The 23,007-nt window shown below is 36.9% G+C and overlaps 1 protein-coding gene and 1 pseudogene across 4 annotated transcripts in view; one reads left to right on the top strand and one right to left on the bottom strand.

Moving 5' to 3' along the window:
- The window catches only part of Arhgap28 (Rho GTPase activating protein 28), a 182,531-nt gene that overhangs the window by 78,743 nt on the left and 80,781 nt on the right, over positions 1-23,007 (bottom strand). For all 4 annotated transcript variants that reach the window (XM_076836561.1, XM_076836563.1, XM_076836564.1 and 1 more), the window contains exon 2: positions 2,429-2,631. In XM_076836561.1, the coding sequence (XP_076692676.1) occupies positions 2,429-2,631 (203 nt within the window). The remainder of the gene's footprint in view (positions 1-2,428; positions 2,632-23,007) is intronic.
- LOC143382966 (multifunctional methyltransferase subunit TRM112-like protein pseudogene) lies at positions 3,675-6,977 on the top strand (annotated as a pseudogene).

Below are 23,007 nucleotides of genomic sequence, written 5' to 3'. Positions count from 1 at the left end.
CAGAAAAAAAATTAAACATCATTTGTTACCGGTGAAATGTAGTTAGAACTATAATGAAATGGTTCCATGTATTGTAATTAGTGATTACAATCACTAATATATAGAAAACTGATGACATCAAATGTTGCAAAAATGTGGAAACAGAAAAAAGTGGAAATGTCATAAATTGCTGAAAGAGGTTAAAAATGGTAAAGTTGGGGCTGGGGATGTGGCTCAAGCGGTAGCACGCTCGCCTGGCGTGCGTGCGGCCCGGGTTCGATCCTCAGCACCACATACAAACAAAGATGTTGTGTCCACCGAGAACTAAAAAAAAAAATAAATAAATAAATAATGGTAAAGTTACTTGGGAAAATTGCTGGCACTTTCTTATATAGTTAAACATATCTATACAAATACATGTATCTAAGAGAAATGGAAACATATGCTCAAAAAAGATTTCTTATAAGATTACTCATAGAAGCCTTATTTATAATAGCCAAACTGAAACAAGAAAACCAAAACAAACCCAGAAGTCCATTAGCAGCTAAAAAGGATTTTTTAAAATGTGGTATATTGGGGCTGGAGTTGTGGCTCAATGGTAGAGCACTGCCTAGCCTGCGGGAGGCACTGGGTTCAATCCATAGCACCACAAGGAAATAAAATAAAGGTACTGTGTCCACCTACACCTAAAAATATACCTATATTTTAAAAATAAGGTGTATTCATCCAATGGAATACTACTACTACAGGTGAATTGTGTCTTCAAGAAATATGTGTTGAAGCCTTAACCACCAGGGTATCAGAAAATGTGACTTTTCTTAGAAATAGTCTTTACAGATATAATTAGGATATAAATAGAATGCACATCTTAAAATATCATGATGTATACTATAAAATACCAAGTTTTCTGGTACTTTGTTAAGGTAGCCCTAGTAACTAATACAAACTACCCACTAATAAAAATGAAGTAACCAGTAATAATACACTGGCTGAATCTTTAAAACATTATGCTCAGTGAAATTAGCCAAATCCCAACTAACCAGTGATGCATAAACACAGGAACCATGGGACAGTGAATCACTAAGTGGGATAAGACTGTGACAAGGCATGATGAGATTTTCTGGGTTGAATGAAATATTGTCTATCTTGATCAGTGTGAAGTTACAAGTGCATCCTTTTGTCAAAGCTCAATGAACCGCACACTGAAGATCTGTGAAAGTACTTCAAGGACATTTGAAGTAAATATTAAACTATAAATATTAAACTCTAGTTAATACACCTGCAGTTTATAGTGGTTTAGGCTAGCAGACCTGAAAATATTTTCCATTATTCTAGGCAGGAACCAAAAAGTAAATATACAGTAGAGAGTGGGAGCCAGGTTTCTCATTATCGGAGAAGGGAGTTGTGAATAAAGAAAAAGAGAAGACAGCAATAGACCCTGTGGCTCTAGATTTGAATTGGAGGTTATGACTGTGAGTTCTCGGCTTGTAACTCGACGACACAGGAATTAATGTATTAAACTGATATTAAGTTGAAGTATTTCTGAAAATACAAAATGTCAGGAAATAAGTAAAGGGGGTAAAAATAGCCCTTCCTGATAGAGGGTGGTTCCGTAGAAGAGATTCTCATGATCTGTGTGGTGAAGCTTTTTATTACTAACAGTGTGGGATGTATACTAATTGTGCTGCATCTCAGTGATCACTTCCTAGTGCTGAGAAAAGCAGACTTTTTAGAAAAGGGAATGAAGAATGAGAAGATTTTTTTTTTTATTTCAGTTTATCTTGGTAGTTGTCTTGAGGCTACTCCCAGGCTTATGAAAGCATTCTTAGGTGCATATTTACTAATCTAGCTTCAGTCTTTCTTGGATATCTATGTATTTACCTGGTGATTGCTAGGGCTTAGAAGAAAGGGCCTATACTTTTAATCCCAGGTAAGCAATGCAATTTTGCTTTTTGCAAAGTAAGGAAAATTAGACCCCCTTTTCTTTTTCTTTGTTTTCATGTTTTGGACTCTAACCTTCTTCTGTTTTGTTTCAGTAAAAATCAGAAGGCTAAACATGACTTTTATTTTTTGTGGAATACCAGACAATCTAATACACTAATACAAGAGGAGAAGGAGAAGGAGAAGAAATGATTCAAAATGAATATTTTTCTCCAAAATTATACTAGCAAATTTCCTTTCCTTTATTCATAACTAATAGTCATATATACAAAGTAAAAGCTATCAAAACTAGAATATTCAGTCTGCTTGATGGTAATGTACCAAATCAACAGAGAGGTACAGAATCTAAGTAGTGATATACAAGGGCTCAATTGGTTCAGCTGAGGCTCAGCCTCCTTCATGGATAAAAAGCCAACTGATCCAATTCAGCAGATAAAACCAATGGGAACAGGGAACTCTTGTGCCAAGTTCTACTGATTTTTAAGCTACAAGTGGAGTGTCCCCTTACCATCCACAGGCTTGACCTCGGCCGGCAGCTGCTCTTCCTGCCCTCCCACGCTATTCTCTTTAATGCTTTCTATTTCCCGCCAGAAATCCTCCATGGAGGTGCTGTCTACCGAGGCTTGTGAGTTGGAGCGGCAGAATGCAGGAGAATGTAGGGATTCATTGGAGAGCATCCTGTTGATTCTTCGGCAGCGAGGAATGGATTTTCTGAGGAAAGAATAATATTCGTAAATGCAAATTGGTATACTGATGTTACAAAGTCACAAAATTTTAAGTTTAAATACAATTTGTGTGGTAGAGAGGGATTCCAGGCAATCATCTCCATTCAGTAGCAGCCCTGTTTTATTCTCAATACTTCATTATGACTCTGTGGCCATACAGGAATCAATGCCAAAATATATTTTGTGATTCTCACACATTCATAAAATGGGAAGTTAAACAGATATATCAGTCAAAACACGTATGGAAAAGGCTTGTTTCTATAAAGTATCTAAGACAATGGTTGCAAAAGGAGTGACAAATTACTTGTTCTCACATCCATTAGTAAAAGAAATGTTGGCAAGGAGGTGGAGAAATTGGCACGTTTGTGCACTCTTGGTGTGAATATAAAATGGTACAGCCTCTCTGGAACACACCGTGGTGTTTCTTCAAAAAATTTAAAAAGTACATTCCATATGATCAGCAATTCCACTTCTGGATATATACCCAAAAGAATTGAAAGCAATGACTCAAAAGAGATATTTGTACAACCATGCTCACAGCAGTATTATACACAATAGTCAAAAGGTGGTACAATGCAATAGATCAGCAAATTATAGTGTACATGCACAGTAGAATATTATTCAGCCTGAAACAGGAGGAGCATTTTGACAAATGTTTTGACATGATGAGACTCAAGGACATTATGCTAAGTGAAGTGAGCTAGTCACAAAGGAACAAAAACTGTATGATCCTATTTATGAGGCACTGAGAGTAGTCAAATCCATAAAGACAGAAAGTAGAACAGTGATTGTTAGGACTGGACGAGGGAAAAGGACAGCAGTGTTTTGTTTTTAGAGAGAATTTTTTAATATTTATTTATTTTTATTTTATTTTATTTTTTAGTTTTCGGCGGACACAACATCTTTGTTTTTGTATGTGGTGCTGAGGATCGAACCCGGGCCGCACGCATGCCAGGCGAGCACTCTACCGCTTAAGCCACATCCTGAGCCCAGGACAGCAGTGTTTAATGGGTAGTGTTTCAGATCAAGATGAGAAGTGTTCTCGAGAAAGCTGGTAGTGATAGCTGCACAGCATCAGGAGTGCATCCAGTGCAGCTGAACTACACCCTTAAAATGGTAAATTATATGTTATGTCTATTTCCCATATTTTAAAGTTGAAAAAAAAGCCCACAAATCTATTACAAAAATTAACTGCTAAGATTTATAAGAGAGTGAGAAAGAAGAAATAATCTGTAACATTAAGTGGTAAAAACTATGACTCGGAATGGAGACCCTTGGTCACTTGGTGAGTATAATTTCCCCACCCTAAGAATAGGGTACAGCTGTTAAAGAGTGACAGTTTCGGCTCCTATGGTCACTCACTACCTGACAGTATCACTGCCAATCTAGGAGTAAAACAGCTTGAGTAACTTCATGGGGTACTCTCCTTATGGAGTTGCTGCCAGGACTAAATGAATTAGCACACGTAAAGCATTCAGAACATAAAATTTCCAATAAATGCTTATTTTTAAAAGTAAGAGGCACATTAAGGTAGACATATGTCAAAATGTTGAAATCCTGAGAGATTATGATGAATTACATAAAAATAAAATGCTACTCTGTGATACATGATGGACAAATATTATATTTCCTAAGAGCAGAACATCTGATTAACGGAAACACTCTGGTCCCCAGCCATGAAGACTGAGTTCAGTTGTATCTTTTGTTGTTGTTCTCACATGATTTGTTTTTGCTTGTTTAATTTTCAAATTTGGAGCATCTTTGCAACTTCTTTCAAAGAATCTCTTCCTAGCCAGGTGTGGCAGCGCATGCCTGTAATCCCAGCAGCTTGAGAGGTTGAGGCAGGAGGATCATGAGTTCAAAGCCAGCCTTAGCAAAAGCAAGATGCTAAGCACCTCAGTTAGATCCTGTCTCTAAATAAAATACAAAATAGGGCTGAGGATGTGGCTCAGTGATTGAGTGCCTCTGAGTTCAATTCCCAGTACCAAAAAAAGAGAATATCCTCCAAGTTCGCTTTTATTTCTGGCTGAGATTACCGCTTAACCAATGTATGATCTGAGCTATTTCACCCTAAATAACAAAGAGATAACTGCAGCAAGGACACAGCAATATCAACTGTGGGCATTATGACTCCCTTAAGACAAACTAAATTTTGATATGCAGAGCAGCAGTGGATTATTATCAAGTGTAATGTTGCAGTTTAGACATGAGTATCCCCCAAAAGTTCATGTGTTAGACAATGCAAGAAAGTTCAGTGGTGAAAGGATTAGATTATGAGAGACTTAACCTAATCAGTGGATCAATCCACTGATATGGATTAACTTGATGGTAAATGTAGGCAGGTGAAGTGTGGCTGGAGGATGGATCTCACTGGGGGCCTGTCTTTGGGGTTTATCTTTTGTCCCTGGTGAGTGGAGATCAATCTCACACTCTCCGTCCCCTCTCTCCTTCCTGATTGCCATGTTCTGAGCTGCTTCCCTTTGACAAAACCCTTTGCCATGATGTTCTCTTCCTTATGTAGGCCAAGATCTATGAAGTGAGCCCCCTGTGGACTGAACCTCGGAAACTGTGAGCCAAAATGAACTCTTCCTCCTCTAAGTTGTTCTTGTCAACTCTTCCTCCTATAGGTTGTTCTCATCGGGTCTTAGAGTCACAGCATGCAGAGGCTAGCTAAACATCAAGCCATGGCCCATGGCATATGTAAAACACAGTGATATGCATCAGAGCACAGAAGGAGGGGGGAAATAATGTTTCCATAAATAGAACCAAAAAATCCTATTTGCTCATATTCTCTATACCCCTGGTGATCCTTCCCAGATTTCTAAATCACCTTTGGTAGAAAATTCTGGAATTTTATCATTGATCCTTTTATGTATGGTACCTGATTGTAAGTAGTTCTAGTTTGGATGTTAATTGACAGTAACAGAGACAATTTATGTTTTTAAAAATTAAAGCATTTAAGAAAAATGTAAAATGTATTTTATGATAAAAAGAATTTAAGGCAGCTGTATTTGATAATTTGGTGGTAAGAGTTTTTTCACTGAATTCTTTATAATTGGACAAGATGGACCCATTCTAGTGGTTCAAATACATCTGAAATCGACAAGATAATGAGACAGTTATTGCTCCCTGTATTATTATTAAGGTTTTTAAGATTTTTTTTTCCTTTTGCAACAGATGTGTGATATCGGTCATGACCAGCTGAGTAACACACTGGTTCATCTAAAACAATCCACCAAAGAATCCTTTAATTGCAATGATCAACTATTTTTTTTGGCAAAGAAGTCAGACAGCATTTTTGAGACAAGCACCCTTGGAAGAGCTTTCACTTTCTTAGTTAGGGATCCAAGTATTTCCCCTTCATCCCAGGGTGGAGAACAGGTCCTGACCTTCCACTCCCAAAATATTATATAACTCTGGCCCTCAAGCCCATCCAGCCAGGAGCCTTAATCTGCAGCTTCATTCCTCACCATATTAGGAGAAAATCAGTTTAGGCTTTATCAGATGTTTGTTTTTTTTTTTTTTTATTCCAAAACAATACCAGGAAAATGTTACATGGAAAATAGAATGCACAGCTACTTTTGTTGGGAAAACACCACTGGGTTTAAAATTAGACCTTAAGTGTATGGTAATTACTACATATTCAAAGAGGCAATTATAAAAAAACGGGAAAGATATTATTACTCCATGTTTTCTTCCCTTGTCTTTTAGCTGTACCTCGTGTTATATTTTAATGGTTTCCAGAGATCTATAAATCATTGCTACCCATATTGGATTTATATTTAATAACGTCCCCAAAATGTAAAGACCTTGCAAAGTACAGTTCTCCCTCCCCCTTTATATTCCTATGTGGTGCTTCTTCACATTTTTATATTTCCAATAATTATGGCTGTTACTTTAAAATACTTTTTTTTTTTTAATTAAATAGTCTTGGATCACGTGTGGAAACACGAAGCTGTTCACCTACGATCTACTGAGCTCACAGGTACCGGGGGTGGGGCCTCTTGGCTTCTCCCTATGCCTCCCAGCCACCAAAGTCGGAGTCGGAATCAATCCCGCGGAGTTCAACCCCCACTATGTAGCGAGGATGATACCCATGTGGAGTGGGCGGTGCTTCTGGAGGCGGCTTATGTCTTGCACCTGGTGGAGGTGCCAAAAGAGCTGATTGAGGGCTACGTGAAGGAGGAGACGTTTCTGAGAAAGATGCATCACCTGTTGCTGGAGGTGGACGTGCTGGGGGGCACCCTGCAATGCCCAGAGTCTGGACGTGTGTTCCCCTTCAGCCGCGGGATCCCCAACATGATGCTGAATGAAGAGGAAACCGAGACTTAACTGTGTCAGGCACCAGTTTTACGTTTTGTGACCGTGTGTATTTTTGTTACATATATTCTGTTTGCTAGTTTGGCAGTGTGTAGTCCCAGTCCTTGACCCAGTGACACACTGGCTACAGTGTTTTTGAGCTCCATAGTATATCATTTTTTTCCCTCATTAAAATTTCAAAACCAAAAAGAAAGAAAGAAAAAGAAAAATGAAACAGTCTTGTAAGTTATCCTTTTTTGGTACTCTTCATTCTTTTCTGTGTGTCTGTATATCCATAATGGGTCACTTCAGCTTTGAGAACTTCTTCTAGAGTTTTCTGTCTCATTAGTTAGCATTTCCTGTACTATAGATCTGTTAGTGATATATCCCTTGGCTTTCTTTCTGACTTTAATTTATTTTCATTTTTGACAAATATTGTTTTACTGGCCATAGAACTCTAAGCTGGCAATGTTTGTTGTTGATGTGTTCAAATCCTTTTAAGAAAGCCATTCGACTTTATTGGTTCTGATGAGAAGGCGTTCAATTCTTATTGATGTTCTTCTTAAATATGAAGTCTCTTTTCTCTGGCTGTTCTCAGTGCATTTTTTCCTTTATAGTTTGTCTGAGTAGTCTCAATATGATATGCCTAGACTAGTTTTCCTCTTCATTCTGCATGAGATTTACTTAGTTGCAATCTGTAGGCTGATGTCATCCATCATTTGGGGAGGGGGGCTCTAATCCATTTCCTTTCTGATATTTCTTCTGTCCCATTCTTTCTACTCTTTCTGGAACTCTAATTACATGACGGTTAGAAATTTGTTATCGAAAATGTCCTTCATTTGATATCCAAAATGTCCTTCATTTTCTCCTCATTCTTTTCTCCTCTGGGATTCAGTCAAAGAATTTCTATTTTTCTGAGGGGCTGAGGGGGTAGCTCAGAGGGCGAACACTTCCCAGCATGTGCTGGGTCCTAGGTTAGACTTCCAGCACTGCAAAATTTAAATAAAAAGAATTTCTATTTCTGTTTCAAGTTCATTTTTCTATCTTCTACTTGTTAAGTCCATCCAGTGAATGCTTCAATTCTCATATTGTGTTTTTCATATCAGGACTATCCAATTACTTTTGAAAGACTCCATTTCTCTGTTGACATTATCAATATTTCTATCCGCTTTCATCCACCTTTTCCTCTACTTTACCTAAAACATTTGCCATTGTCATTTGAAAGTTCTTAATGCCACCCTCTGGGCTGCCAACATATTGGGTCACAGTGATTTTAAAAAAGTCAATTGTTCATGGGTCACACTTTCTTTTTTCTTCACATATCTATAACCTTATTGTCTGGGAGACATTGTTTTCAAAAGAACTCTAGAAAACTGTAGTAAATAAGGATTCCCTAAGAAAGGGCAAGCTTTTCCCCTACTTTGTAATTGGAGTGAGGAGTAGATCACTTCAGTCTAATCAAGAGTGGAACTGGGTCTGGGATGGATTGCACTTAATAGTAACTAATTTCCTCTGGTTTCAAATATGTCAAGGGGGAAATCTGTCCCATGGGTATCTTTTGCTAGGAGGGCTTTGGGATAAACACCATGGGACTACAGAACTCTCTTTGCTTTGCAGTTCAGTCTCCAGATCAACTGTGTTGCTGCTGGGTTCTTAACAAAAATCCCTCTGTAGTCAGTTAATCAGAGAGGGGGATATAACTCTGCATCTGGGACTTCTGCAAATTTCTCTCTGTTTTGCTAAGGCAGGCAGCCATCAACAGCTCCACTGGCACCTCCATGTCTCAGAAGAATCCTCCTACCTGTGTAAGGGTAACCTTCTTCCCAGCAGGGGAGAGACTCATGGAACATTCCTGCCCAGAGAGGGACGAGACCACTGGGCTCTGCTCACCTAGAAAGAGGTCTTCTTTTCCTGGAACTCTGCTCCCTTCTACACCTTAGTATCCACAACTCTCCAATAGAGTTTTTAAGAGATGATTTTTATATTTATCCTTTTTCTCTTTAGCTGTTGCAATGGGAACCGTAGTCTGTCACAAACTAGTCTACTTCCTAATTCCTAAACTGTATTTGTAATGGGGGTGGGAGGTGGAGGGGGGTGAGAGCGGGGGAGGGGGGAGGGGGGGCTGTCATTCCAGCTGATAGGGAAGCTGAAGCAGGAGGATTGCAAGTTCTAGGCCATGTTGGGCAACTTGGTGAGACACAGACTCACAGTAAAATTTAAAGAAGGGATGGAGTATAGATTAGTGGTAGAGTGCCTCCTAGCATGCTCGAGGCCTGGGTTCAATCCCCAGTAAAACAAAGAAACCACTCTATTTGTTTAGGCACAGCTTGCATTTTCTTACTGTAATTTCACTTGTGAAATATATCCTAAAAATATTTTTCAAAGACATACTTCTTGCTAAGAAATACTCCATGGGTCTTTATGATGATCTCTTATTCTGTGGAGAATTCTACACACTACAAATTACTCTCATATGCATCATTTGATCCTTACATTAGCCTAATAAAGTAGTCAAAGCCAGCACTATGTGTCTCATTATTCGATAAGGGAGTCACTGAGAGTAACGTAGGGGCACGGAGCTTCCATTGCAATTATAATTCATGCAAATTCTTCTCTGTGACTTCAGGGCTCAGTATGTTCTGTTTAAAACTTCAATCTCACCTTCCCTCACTTTCCCTGGGAGTTAGCATTAAGCATGCTAATCTTTTCAGTTTTCTAAAAAGCCACACTTTTTCTTCCCTAAAGAAACTGGCTCTTTCAGTCCTTTTCCCCCTGGAACATTCTCCCACTGCAACAAGATGCTTCTCACCATTCAGCTCCCAACCCACATGCCGCCTCTGCAGGGCACCCTTTCCTGGCCGCCAGAATGCATCCTTCCCCCAGTTACCCACTATCTTTGCCCCGGGCTTCCTCCTCATTCATCATCAGTAACCACTTCACTTACGGGATTTGCTTACTTCATGTTTGAGGGTCTCTTTCCCCCACTAGAATATAGATAAAGCATATCTGTTTTTACCCAGTGTCTGACAAACAATAGGAATTCAGAAATACTTGCTGAAAGAGTGCAAGGGAGCTAGGATATGAATTCAAACCTTTTCAATCCTGTTCAAATGGTCTCCTGGCAGTAATTTTAGTAATCTTTCTCAATCTCAAAAGACAGGTAATTGTGTATCTGTTTATAATAATATGTATTTTTTAATACCAGAGAAGGAATATTGTGTAGTGATTTAGAGTAAAATTGAAGCCAGTTGGCCCAGGTTTTAATATAGGCTCTGTGACTTCCTAGCTTTGTAACCCTGAGCAAGCTATTGAACCCCTGTTCCTTCATTCACCATTCTGTGAAATGGGGATATTAATTGTGTATTTTTCATGGAGTTGATTCGAGGATTGAATTAATATGTGTGAAATGACTGGCATATAGTAAGCCCATGGCTGGATTATTGCTATAATTTGTTAGCATGCTCAGAGAAAACAAATTAGGGTTGGGTCCTAAGAGCACAAAAATGCTGCTAGAAATGAAAAGAGACAAATAAATTACCAGAGCTCCTCTCTAACCCAATTCTATTTCCAAGTCTTATTCACCCACTTTCCTTATCCTAAACCCAATTCTGGCCAAAGTCATCTAAGTAAAAGTCCTCTCCAATGTTTCAGATAAATATTTTCTTTTCCTAACATAAGTGCTTCCTTTTTCTCTTCTTCCTTCTCCCTTCTCGGAATGTGGATAAGATGACTAGTGCTTCAGCAGCCATCTTGCAACTATGAGAGGAAACAATGAAATTATAATGATCAGCTCCAATAATACAGAGTCTCAGAAATAATACCAGATGTTGCCTATCTCTGGACTTACAGAAATGTGAGAAAAATAAATGCCTATTTTTAAAAAACATTTTAACTGTTGTTATTTTTGTAACTGTTATTTGCAGCCAAAATCTTTTCTAACTGATATAACTGGAAGAAAAACCGTAATAAGTCATTTGGGGTAGGGTGAGATGAGATACCCACTCCACCCCAGTAAGGGGAATGACCAAGTAATGACAGATGGAAAACAACCTGGCTGCTAAGCAAAGACGGGTATGACAATGACTGTCACTTGTAAGGGTTACCAAGTTATTAGCCTAATCCTGGGTCTTGATCTGGCACTGATCAACATAGCATGGAGTTATATTCCATGTAGGCTAAATGAGAAGGAAGAAGGAAGAGTTTCACATTTCTATCAAATTAACATATTCTAAGTGTTTTAGGAAGAATACAGCAAAACTAGAGATTCTGCCCCTTAGGAGGAGGACTGAATGTACCTTGTCACTGTTTGAATGATCCTTGGAGGATCTCAGCATGGATGTCTAGAGAAGTCACCCCGCCATGCAGACTGCAGGGAGCCTGCCGCAGGCATCACTCAGGAGAAGTCACTGCTCTCTGTGACAGACCTTGGGCACAGTCCCAGTTGGTTACACAGCTGTCCACCCCCTTGGTTTCCTCAGGGGGCCATTCAGATAAAGCAAGAGGACAAATGCCTTGTTTTTTATGTCTGGCTTCTCAGTAATCTTTGGATTCTAACATAATTATAAACAAGCTCAGCTTGGATGTCTTGCAAAAAGCACTTGAAAGGCAATGACTATAAAAAGCAGCTATAGTTTCAGAGTAATAAAAGCAAGAACCCAGAGGAGGTCCCGGCTTACTTTCTCAGGCTCCCTGACTCTGTCTTCTGGTATCCTCACATTCTCATTCTGCCATTCCAGTTCTCTGTTTTTCTGGCCTGCCTCACCCCACTTGGAGTAAACAGGAGAGAACCCATGAAGCTTTTTGTCAAAAGGTAAACATCTGAGCCTCTCTGTTGGCAGTGAGGACACAGACAAAAAGTCTTCAGAGATTGGGGGAGGCGTAAAACAGCAAATAAATCCAAGGTCACCCAGCAGGGAATATGAGCAAGTTGGACTCAAAAAAAACTATGAGGTTCACATCAGCAACTCAATTCTTAGGTTTTCACATATTGCCTGAGTACAGGCACTGTGCTAGGAACAAGAGTAGTGGCCATGGCAGAAAGAACAACGTCAAACCACTACACATCAATCCCCCAGGGATGCACAAGAGTGAAGAGCATGACAGAAACTGTGTGGAGAGATGGGTGGGGTGGCAGGCAACATGTTTTTCTGTACTTTAGCTGTGAACGTGGAGCCAGTCCACATGGTTGATATTGAAAGTGACCTACACAGCGCCCTATCAACTTGTCTACCAAGGATATAGGAAAGGCCACTGACCAGAACCAAAAGTTGTATATTCACCACATAACTGAAATACATATCTTATGGCTGTGTGTGTGTAAGTTTATGCATACAGATGGAATGTTTTTAAAATGACTCGACTTAGTTTTTCGTTTGTTTTAACTTTACGATGGTATAAAAGCTACATTCAGTAAAAATCCTATTTCAGATTTTGAATTTTTATCTTTTCCTGGGCTAACCAGTTATGGCATGGTACTTTGTGCTAGGCTGTATCAGTGGTAAACCACCCCTGGGTTTAATCCCTAGTACCTAAATAAATAAACAAATACTTATTGTTATGTGAATTATATCTCCATAAAAATATATGTGAAAAAAGTTACCTCTGCTTTAATTCTTTTTGAATTGATGATTAAAATACTTTGAGATTTCAAATAACTTTAAGGCAAGAGGGGGTAGGAGGGGGGTATAGAGAAATGGAAATTTCCAAAAGGGCCCAGGGTTTAGAAAGATTGAAAAACATTTCTGCAAAGGACTAGTGCTTGCTTTTGGCAAAGGACAGAAATCACAAATAGGAAATGGTCTTGCTCCCTGTTTGGTTAATAATCATTTAAACTAGTGACAGCTAAGATGTCAGTTTTGCAGGCAAAGCAAATCACAAAATGTGAATGTTTTATGTTCTGGCTGTGTTAAAACTAATATGCTATTTATGAGCTTGACATACACATTGATTTTGGTGAAGCTCAGTCAATCCCACAAGTGACTCTTATCACATTATCTTCTGAGATAAATTAAAGTTATGAGCAGAGAACTAGTTCAGTGACACCTAATCATTGCTCAGAGGATATATTTTTTATCCAACTAGAGGATACTGAGGAAAGAATCTATAAAGCGGAATGTAAGCAAAAAGAAGCTTTCTTTTGCTCTTTAATAAAATTCCGTCCTTTAGCCAAGTAGCAATTATGTTTTGTGCTTCTGAAATTATACTTCACCAAGCAGTCTAGATAAATACTTTTTTTAAAGATTGTCTTTTTATTTGAAAGAAGTGACATTTTCTCTCAATGGCTTATTACCAACTGCAATGCATATCTTTATTATGCGCTTTTGAGGTGCCCGCTGCAGCTGGCACTACTCTGTATGGAGTTATCAAAATGATGAAGCTCCCATTCTGGCATTATCCACTGATTTCCTAGCTCCCTGTCTGCCTCTCTGGTTCAGTGATGTATTTGGTGGCATGCAGCCACTTCTTCCACATGTCTGGTCTCTATGGCTATCATCACCCAGTCATCAAAGCCAAATTGTGAAAACTCGGCTTTATTGTATCCTTGTATTGTTTTACCATTGTTTTATCTGTCATTCCTTTTCAGCTCCAAAAATTCAATCACAACAGGATAGAATCACAAAGAAGGCCAAGGGATCATCAGGCAGTGTCTGCGGGGTCCCAGATGGACATTCTCATACTTATGGGCTGACAGTGCCCTGCAGTCCATCTCAACGAGGCTTTCCCTAAGTGGGACTGGCCTTCTTCCTCAAGGGGCACTCAGATCAGCCCAGCTTCAAACTGTTTAGCATAAAATGCGCAGAGGGATATGAGTCCAACCTATTAGATCTGGATGGCTGAGGTGGCCATTTGAGTGAACATACATCAACATTTCCTGATGTGGCTTCTTTCACAGTATCCTTTGTCCATACTCAGTCTCACTCCATGATGGTTTTAATTCTACAGCATCCCCTTGAGCAATAACCATTCATGTTCCATTTGTTTCCATAGTTAATCCTGAGATGGCTCCTTCCTAACATACACACAAATGGTTTTGAGTCAGAAAGCCATAAATATGGTTTCTAATGAAGCAGAGTATCCTAGAGTTAAAGTGCTAAAAGGAAATATGAAAAATGACCAAATAGACCATCACATTTTATAGACAAGAAAAATGATGCTCAGAAAGGTTAAAGAACTAGTTCAGGATCACACAATTAAATTTTGAAAACTAGAACTACAAACTTGGTCTCTGGATGCCTAATTCTATGCTTTCTACCCCTGATGGGCAGTATTTATATTTTGTTCTGCATTCTCCAAAAAATAAAGCTTAACATATTTACATTAGATATTTTCTTCTTTTTTCCCTGAATGTAAAAGGTCATGATTAAACAATCAAGTTGATTATATTTGTAATCAAAAAATTTGTGGAAAGTAATGTCCTTGGTCAAAATCTTTATTAAAGAATAAAAAGAGTTACATGCAAAAGGGTCACACAAGATAAAATATTTAAAAAAAAATAAAGTTCTTTAAGAATTTGGAAGTGAACTAATGAAACTGGCAAGAGTAGCAGATTAAATACACTGGATAGAGGAATTGTATCACAAAATACAGAAAGATGTCATACATTAAAAAAACAATAGCTGTGTTGAGTACAGTGGCTCATGTCTATAATCCCACTGTTCAGTAGGCTGAGACAGGAAGATTGCAATTTAAAGGCCAGCCTGGAAAATTTATCGAGGCCCTCAGCAACTTAGTAAGACCCTGTCTGTCTCAAAATAAAAATAAAATGGACTAGGGATATGGTTCAATGGTACAGTACCCCTGGGTTTGTTCTAAAATGCTTCTTTAAAAAAAAAAAGAAGAAAAAAAAAAGAAAAGATCAAAGAAAACAACAAAACCCTATGGTATAGCTGATTTAAAAGGAATAGACTAGCACAATTTGCTATTAACATTAGCCATATTTTAAGTTTATTCTTTAATTGACATTTTAGAATGTATTTTACTTGAAATAGTGGCAATAATTCATGTCTTCTATTTTATAGTCATTTGAGGAAGTGAGAGCTAAGATTTCTAAATAACTCAGCTTTCCTTGTGATTTGTAGAAACAGTCCGAAAGTATCATAACCAGGTTAAAATAAAATAATAAATTTTAAAATTCACATATGTATTATTGACACATGATAATAGCAATAATCCAACTAAAAGCATTGAAATTAATTTTCTACCCACTCTCCCCAGTTTACTCAAAACACTCCTAATCATATAAATTCCCAGAGAAAACCCTAAGAGTAGCAGTCAGAGTAATTCATGCTCTCTAAAAATGTCAGAAAAATAACTATTGGAATTACAGTCCTCAAAGTTCCTCTCATAGGATGATAAAGAAAGAGACCACAGTAAACATGAATTTCATAAAGACAAGCGCTATAAGGCCCATCAAAAGAAAAATGCGTAATTTTATACTGGCTGACACTTCACACACTGGGGACTCCTGTCACGATTTCTCTAAGCTATCCTGCAGCTGAGATGAATGGCTTTGGTAGTTCAGTATTTAATCCTTGACAGCAAACAGGAAACTATAAATCCCTGATCAATAGTTCATGCCATAGGGGATGGAGAGTTATTTCTTTTCTGTCATCTTAGTTGAAGGTTTTTATTTATAAGAGGAGTAACTCAACCTGAGAAGTTTTACCTCCTTTAAAGCTTCCTGTCCACTTATTTTCTTATTTTCCAATAATGTTGTCATCTTTCTTTACCACTACCCAGAATTAACTATGATCACCAGTAATGCCTTGATTGGACTCTATTATGAGCAAATGTGTTGCTCATAATAAAATATTATGAGCAAATAGTTATTTTTATGACATCCAATTTAAACACACACACACACACACACACACACACACACACACACACACATACAAATGATGCAGAGAAATTAGGTCTTGAATTTCACTGTATTTACTTTTGTTTGTTTTAAAAAGATGATATCAATAAATATTTTGGTTTTGAAGAACAGGTAAGTAATGTTTGAAGAGTTTCCATTTTTGTTTTCATTTTCCATTCTCAAGCTCTCCATTTAAAATAAAAATTGCCCATATTCTGCTTAACAAAATTCAGTAGAATTGTAAAAGGAAATGGTACTAGGGCTCATACTCTCTAACATAGGATCTCTGTATAAATTCAGTAAAGACAATCCTTCCTAAAAGCATGTGATTTGCTAGGGACCAAGAGTGATTTTCAGCCCCTATTTGTTCCCTTGCATTCTTAGTCAATAAAAAATTGGTACAATTATAGGAATTGATCCTGAAATCTAAAATAACTCATTGTTTCCCATTTATTTTCATTACAGGAAAATGTCTCCAGCAAAATTTTAGAATTACATGGTTAGGAGAAAAAAACATTTTCTTAAAAGATTGATACTAATTCCTTGATGAAAAACTAATAATTATGGGAAAGACTATGAATATTAGTTATGGAAATTTGAGTAACTTCAGAAAAATAATCTCTTTTATGAAATTGTTTTTAATTCTATTATCTTATACAGAAAAAAAGTAGTACTTAACAGAAAATTCAAAAATCAATATACTGTAATAGAAAAAAAATGTATTGTTAACAACAATAGAAGGAAGGTAAATGAAAGCTTCCAAAATCCTCCCATACCCCTTTGTACCACTGGTTATAGTGACCATTGACAATAAAGTCCCATTGTACTTGGAAACATATTTTCATGTACTTAGCAGACACATAGTTGGTGACTTCTATGTAGCAAACTCTTAGAAAATGTTTACTTCTAATGTATGATATGTCAAGAGCTTTGTAATGTTTTGAACAACCAATAAAAAAAAAAGAAAAAGAAAAAGAAAATGTTTACTGAATGGACTGAGTTCATTCATTCATTTTCAGGTCCATCTCCAATTTTGAGAAATGTATGCATGACAATCAGCACTCGTGGTAAGGCTGGTTCAATGATAGCTCTTGTACCTTCCCTGCCCCAACCAGCCTTGTCTTCTCTCTAATATACCAAATTAGTTATTAATGAAGTTCATAGAAATCATATTTTAAGTGATCTATACATTTAGTCAAGGAACATTTGTTATATTAACGTATCATTAAGTTTTTTAGAAACTTGGCAAGAGGTAATCAGTAGCAGAAAGATTCAGAATTCAGAAGCATCCTTTGAATGACAGATGCTATGGGTACTTTTACGGTCCACTTGGTTTAGAACTTTAATGCTGTATATGACTCAGCTAATGGAAGTTCTTTCTTGAAACAACTTCAGTGACTTGTATTTATTTTGCTAATTTTTTTTTTTAGAAAATCTTTTAAATTGCAGATCACTGGGGCTTTCTAACAGAAATTTCAGTTCAGAGGATTTGGAGGAGTATATATATTTTTGCAAGCATTTCACCCTCTGTCTACTTCCCAAACACTCTTCACTCAATAATCTTTATGTATTAGTGTCTCTTAAAGTTCCACTCTTGGTACACTCTCCATTCTACCTGGACACCCTCTCCCAAAACCTCTTCCTACCTCTCAGTTTAGCTTTAACCTATATGCTGGTTGGACCTAGTATGAGCATAACCCAGTCCCTTGCCACAATTAATAACCTATTCTTGACTACACTCTCAGACTCAGGTCCACAGCGTACTGGACATCTCAGTGTGGATGGCGCACTGAGACCTCAAGACACACCCTGGAGACTGATGCTTGGTTCCCTGCTCCTGAGAGCATTCCTATGCTTGCAATGCTCCCTCCAGCTCCAATCTGACTTAAGATTCATTTTAGACAGTCTCTCCTGAAGGGAAGAACTCTTCAAACCCATCCTGCATTCTTCTAAACACGGGCTGATAGAATTTAGAGCATACTTCAGCCAATGCACTTACTAGTATCTCAAGAAAAATATAAAAATAATCTGTAAGTGAATGCTTTAAAATACATACAAAGATATAGGCCAAGACATTTCTTCTAGTTAACTCCAACTTTCTCAATAATCAGCTGAGAGAGAACACTAGATTTCTGGAAAGTATCTACAATTTAGAATTCAATCTGTGGGTAACTTACAGGAAAAGATGCTTTAGGGAACATATGCAAAGAGAACAAAACAAATTTATTTCTGAAGAACGTTACTGACTGCAATATGATAAAGATGATGATTAGTTTAACAAATATTTATTGAGTATCCATGAATACTAGGTACAAGTTTCAAGATGCCAGACACTATTTTAGGTACAGAAAACACAGCTACAAACAAAAGGGTCTGCTGTCACTCTAATAAGGGTAAAAGGAGTCAAAACAAATACTGTATGTGGTCATGTGGGCAGATGTGTATGTTAATAACACAACAAATAAACTTCTGTTTCCATTCACGACAGAGCCATGGGGTTCAGCATTATCATTCCACTGTAAACAACTGGAAAAATAAAGGAAGAAATTATTTTTAACTGAGCAACAGGCAGTATAGGATAATGATTCCATGCAGAAAGGAAACATGCAGTCATCCCTTCAGTCAATGTAGCTTTCTATTTGAGGGTAATTTCCAGAACATGGGACAGAGAAGGAATTCCTGTTCAGAGCCCAGAAGTCTCACAGATGAAGGAACAGAGATCAAAGCTCAGGAAGGCTGAATCAGCTAGAATATGCTGATCAGAGCATCAGAAGGGCAAGACTGACAAGAGAACTAGCTCAAGGAATGGGTCCAATGGGTCCAATGGGGATCCCCTGGACTCTGGCTGAATACTGATCAGGGCTGCATGAGTTGAAATTTCACAAGATCAGAAAAAAAATTAACTTTTGGGAAAAGAACCAAGGAGGTATAGTAAAAATATTCTCCTATAAGAGAATAATAATAAGTTCTCCTGCAGGAGAATAACAATTTTCATACAGGGCAAAGAGTATGAATACACCAGTGTGTACACTAAAAACACAGCAGGTGGACTTCGTTTTTCAACCATGACTGAGTAACAACTCTCCCAACAGTCAGAGTAAAGAGACATGATCAACCTTAGGATTCTCATGTCTTACTAGTAAGGCAAAATTTGTACTAGCTAGAGTGTTTTCACCCACTTCCTAAAAAAAACCACAATAACTATTTGCCAAAATAAAGCTATACACTGTTTAAAGAAATACAACAAAATCCAGCACACTCCTGAAACTCACAAGTTCCAGAATCCAGTGAAAATCAATAGATATATGAAGAAGGAAGGAAAAAGCGAACTATAGCCAAAAGAAAAATCAGCCAATTAAAAAAAAAAAACAGAAATGGAATTAACAGAAAATGTTAAGATGTATATAATAAAAATATTCAAAATACTTGAGGACTTAAAATACAACATGAACATAATGAAGACGAAATTAAAAATATTAAAGATGAGATTTCCATATATGAAAGTGCAAAACATAAAGTAAAACATTCATTAGGTACAATTACCAACGGATTAGATACTGGAGAAAAAATATTAGTGAACCTAAATGCATATCAATAGAAACAATATAAACAGAAGCATACAAAGGAAATGTAGTGAAAAATAAATAAAGTCCCTGTGACCAATAGGAGGATGTCAGGAGGCCTAATAAATGTGTCAACTTCTTGCCAAGATGGAGTGAATAGGAACCAGAAACACATACATGCACATTAAATAAATGTCACAATCTCAAAATACTGAATGTCAGGAAACTAAAAACAGTGATCCTTCAGAGGCAGGAAACAAACGGGCTGAGCTCCACTATGGCCCTGGCTTAAGAAAGCTTCTGGTTCAGGAACAAGGAACCCACTGGAGGCTCTTGCTCTTGAGTTTAGGAAGCCCTGGAGCTCAGACAACAGGGTAATGGTGAGGGGAGATCCACAAAGAGAGAGAACTCCAGAGATGCTCAAAGGATTCCCTTAAGTCTTCAGCAGAACACTTGAGCAAATTCCTGTATGGAAACTACCAGAGGCCAGGTAAAAAACACAGGAAGGATTAGATAACAGGACCCAGCAATCACAGATGGCTGGGGATAGTTTGTATTCCCACCAGCCACACTAGTAGAGTTCATAATTACAGGAGCTTGGAGAGAGTAGTACTCTGTAGAGTTGTACTGGAGTGGGGAAAACTCTTCTTAGCCTAAATAATGCTCTGGTCCCACCCAACAAATTTTAAAGACAAGATATAAAAGGACCAGTTTTCAAGTGCCTGAAGAGAGCTCATAAATATTTACAAAAAATAAAAATATTCAGCCCCTAGCAAGATAAAGTTCACACTGAAGTTCAATTAAAAAATCACCAGGAATTCTTTGAAACAGAACATGCTTTGCAATAAGGAGGAAACTCAACCAAATACAGACATTGAAATGACAAAGATGATAGAATTAATAGACAAGGACATGAAAAGAGTTATTATAACTTTGTAAGTTAAAAACATAGAGGAAATACTGACATCTTAAATAAATACATGGAAGGCTTTTAAACACCCAAATAGAAGGTTGTAATTTGAGAAAATGCAAAGGCCATACATCCAGGAATTCAAAAAACTCAAAGCATAAGAAACATGAAAACACGATACCAATGCACATCACAATCATATTGTTTGGACTAGTGATAAAGAATTATAAAATCAGAGGAGAGCACAAAAACATGCACAGAGGAATAAAGAAAAGGACATCAATCCCAAAGACAACTGGACATCTTTTAAGTGCTCAAAGAAAAAATTGTCAACCTGGAATTATATACTCAGTGCAAAAACCTTTCAAATATGAAAGGGAAATAAAGTTTTTTCTAATATAAAAAAGATACAAGATTAAGCAGTGCCAGATCTTCCCTATAAAGAAATGTTACAGGAAAACCTTCAAACAGAAGATAAAGGAAAACAGATATAAATATGCATCTATTTAAAGGGATGAAGATGAATGGTAACTATAAGATTGTATGTAAAAATTTTTTCTTATTAGTTAAATCTCCTTAGGGGCTAATTATTTAAAACAAAAATAATAAAAATGTAGGATAATAGCAGAAAGGCTTAGAAGTAAATTTTAGAAATAAACTGTTGCCAGCTTTTGTATAGTTTTTTTAACCTTTTGAAACAATTTAACTGTTGTTCATATTTATGGAGGACAGAGTGATTTGCTTCTTTATTTTGTGATGCTATCTTTCTATGTTGCCCTGGCTTGGAATTACTGGGTTCAAGTGATATTCCTGCCCTTTCTGTGTGGTGGGAATACAGGTTTATAACATGGCACTCGGAATACAGTGCAACATTTTTAAATTTCATCTTTTATTGGTGCATTATAATTACACATAATAGTAGGACTCATTTTGCTGAATTTGTATGTACACATAACATAATTTGATCAATCTCATTCCCCAATATCTGGCCTTTCCCTCCCTTCCTCCCCAGTGATCTGTTTCAAATTGTATACATTTGATAAATGTATACAATGTTTAATGATCAAATCTGAGCACCTCAGATATTTATCATTTATTTGTGTTGGGAACATTTAAAATCCTTTCTTCTAGCTTTTTAAAAAATATATAATAAACAATTGTAGGATGACTACAGTCACCCTACATTATAGAACACAAGAACTTAAACCATAGATTTTACAGATATTAAAAGAACAATATTAGAATATTACAAGCAAATGTATGCCAAAAAGTTCAACAATTCAGATGTAAGGGATAAATTCCTTATAACACTCAATTATTAGAAATAGAAAAAGAAATAGAAAACTTTATCTATTAAAATTGAATTTGTAGGTGAAAACTTGGGCTTAAGGCCCTGGGTTCAATCCAGAGTTAAAAACAAAAAAACAAAACAACAACAAAAAAAACCAACAGCAGGAGTTTTTTCCCTAGAAATTGGCAAGCTTCCTAAAGTTCATGTGGAAATGTGAAGAACCTGGAATAGCCAAAACAACTGTGAAAAAGAAGAAAGAGCACCTGTACCACCTGTATTCAAATGCAGTGTGGCATTATCATCAAATAGACTCAAAGAATAGAACGGAGTCCAAAAAATATACCCACACATAATGCTGTCAATTCATTTGAAAAAAGGTACAAAGGCAATTCACTGGGGAAAAAATCCTTTTAATACATGGTATTGAAACAATTCAATACTCACATGCAAAAACCAAAAACAAAAACAAAATGCCCTTCATCCATACCTCAGATCATATGCAACAATTAATTCAAAAAGGAATCCTAGATGTAAATATAAACACTACAATCTTATAAAACTTCAAGGGGCTGGGGTTATGGTTCAGCAGTAGAGCGCTCGCCTCGCAAGTGCAAGGCCCTGGGTTCGATCCTTAGCACCACATAAAAATAAATAAATAAATAAAGTTAAGGTGTTGTATCCAACTACAACTACAAAAAGCAAATATATTTTTTTAAAAAACCCTTCTAGAAGAAAACACAGGAAAAAATAAATATCATGTGGCAAAGATTTCAAGGATGGGACACAAGAAGCATAATCCATAAAATAAAACACTCATCATGTAGACTTAAATTCTTCTGTTCTTCTAAGAACACTCTGAAAAGATGATACACAAACAACAAGATAACATTTGCAAATCACAAGAACTTTCAGAAACTCAATTACAAGACAATTGAATTTTTTAAATGAGCTAAAGATTTAAAGCACAAAAAAGAAAACAATGAGGAGGTAGTGTATAAAACCAGGAACCAAAATAAGTATCACTTTCTCTAGTTATTTTCCCAAATGAAAATGACCTGCCAAGGAATGCCACTTATCTCTGTGATTCCACTGACTTGAAGAAACGATTCATCTTAACTATTTGAATTTAAACCATTTGAGAATATAAACATATTAGATTTATTCTGACACCCCTCAGTGTGTCATAGGGCCTGGCACGATGGACCTAAAATCCTTCATATAAGTAAATATTAAGTGCATTAACATGAATTAATATGTGGGTTAATATGTAAATGCTCTTTAAAGTGAATATTGTATGGAGGAAACATTTCAGAAAAAAATTTTGATAGGTTTAATAATTGACCATCAGTTTCCTTTTTGTATCTTCCAAAACAATTTGAATTTTGTTAAATAAAATAAAGATGAATCTCCTTTCTCCTTCCAAATTTAATCCTTTTCCT

The sequence above is a fragment of the Callospermophilus lateralis genome, chromosome 17, assembly GCF_048772815.1.
Source record: "Callospermophilus lateralis isolate mCalLat2 chromosome 17, mCalLat2.hap1, whole genome shotgun sequence".
NCBI lineage: Eukaryota > Metazoa > Chordata > Mammalia > Rodentia > Sciuridae > Callospermophilus > Callospermophilus lateralis.
This window is presented reverse-complemented; position numbering and strand designations above follow the sequence as displayed.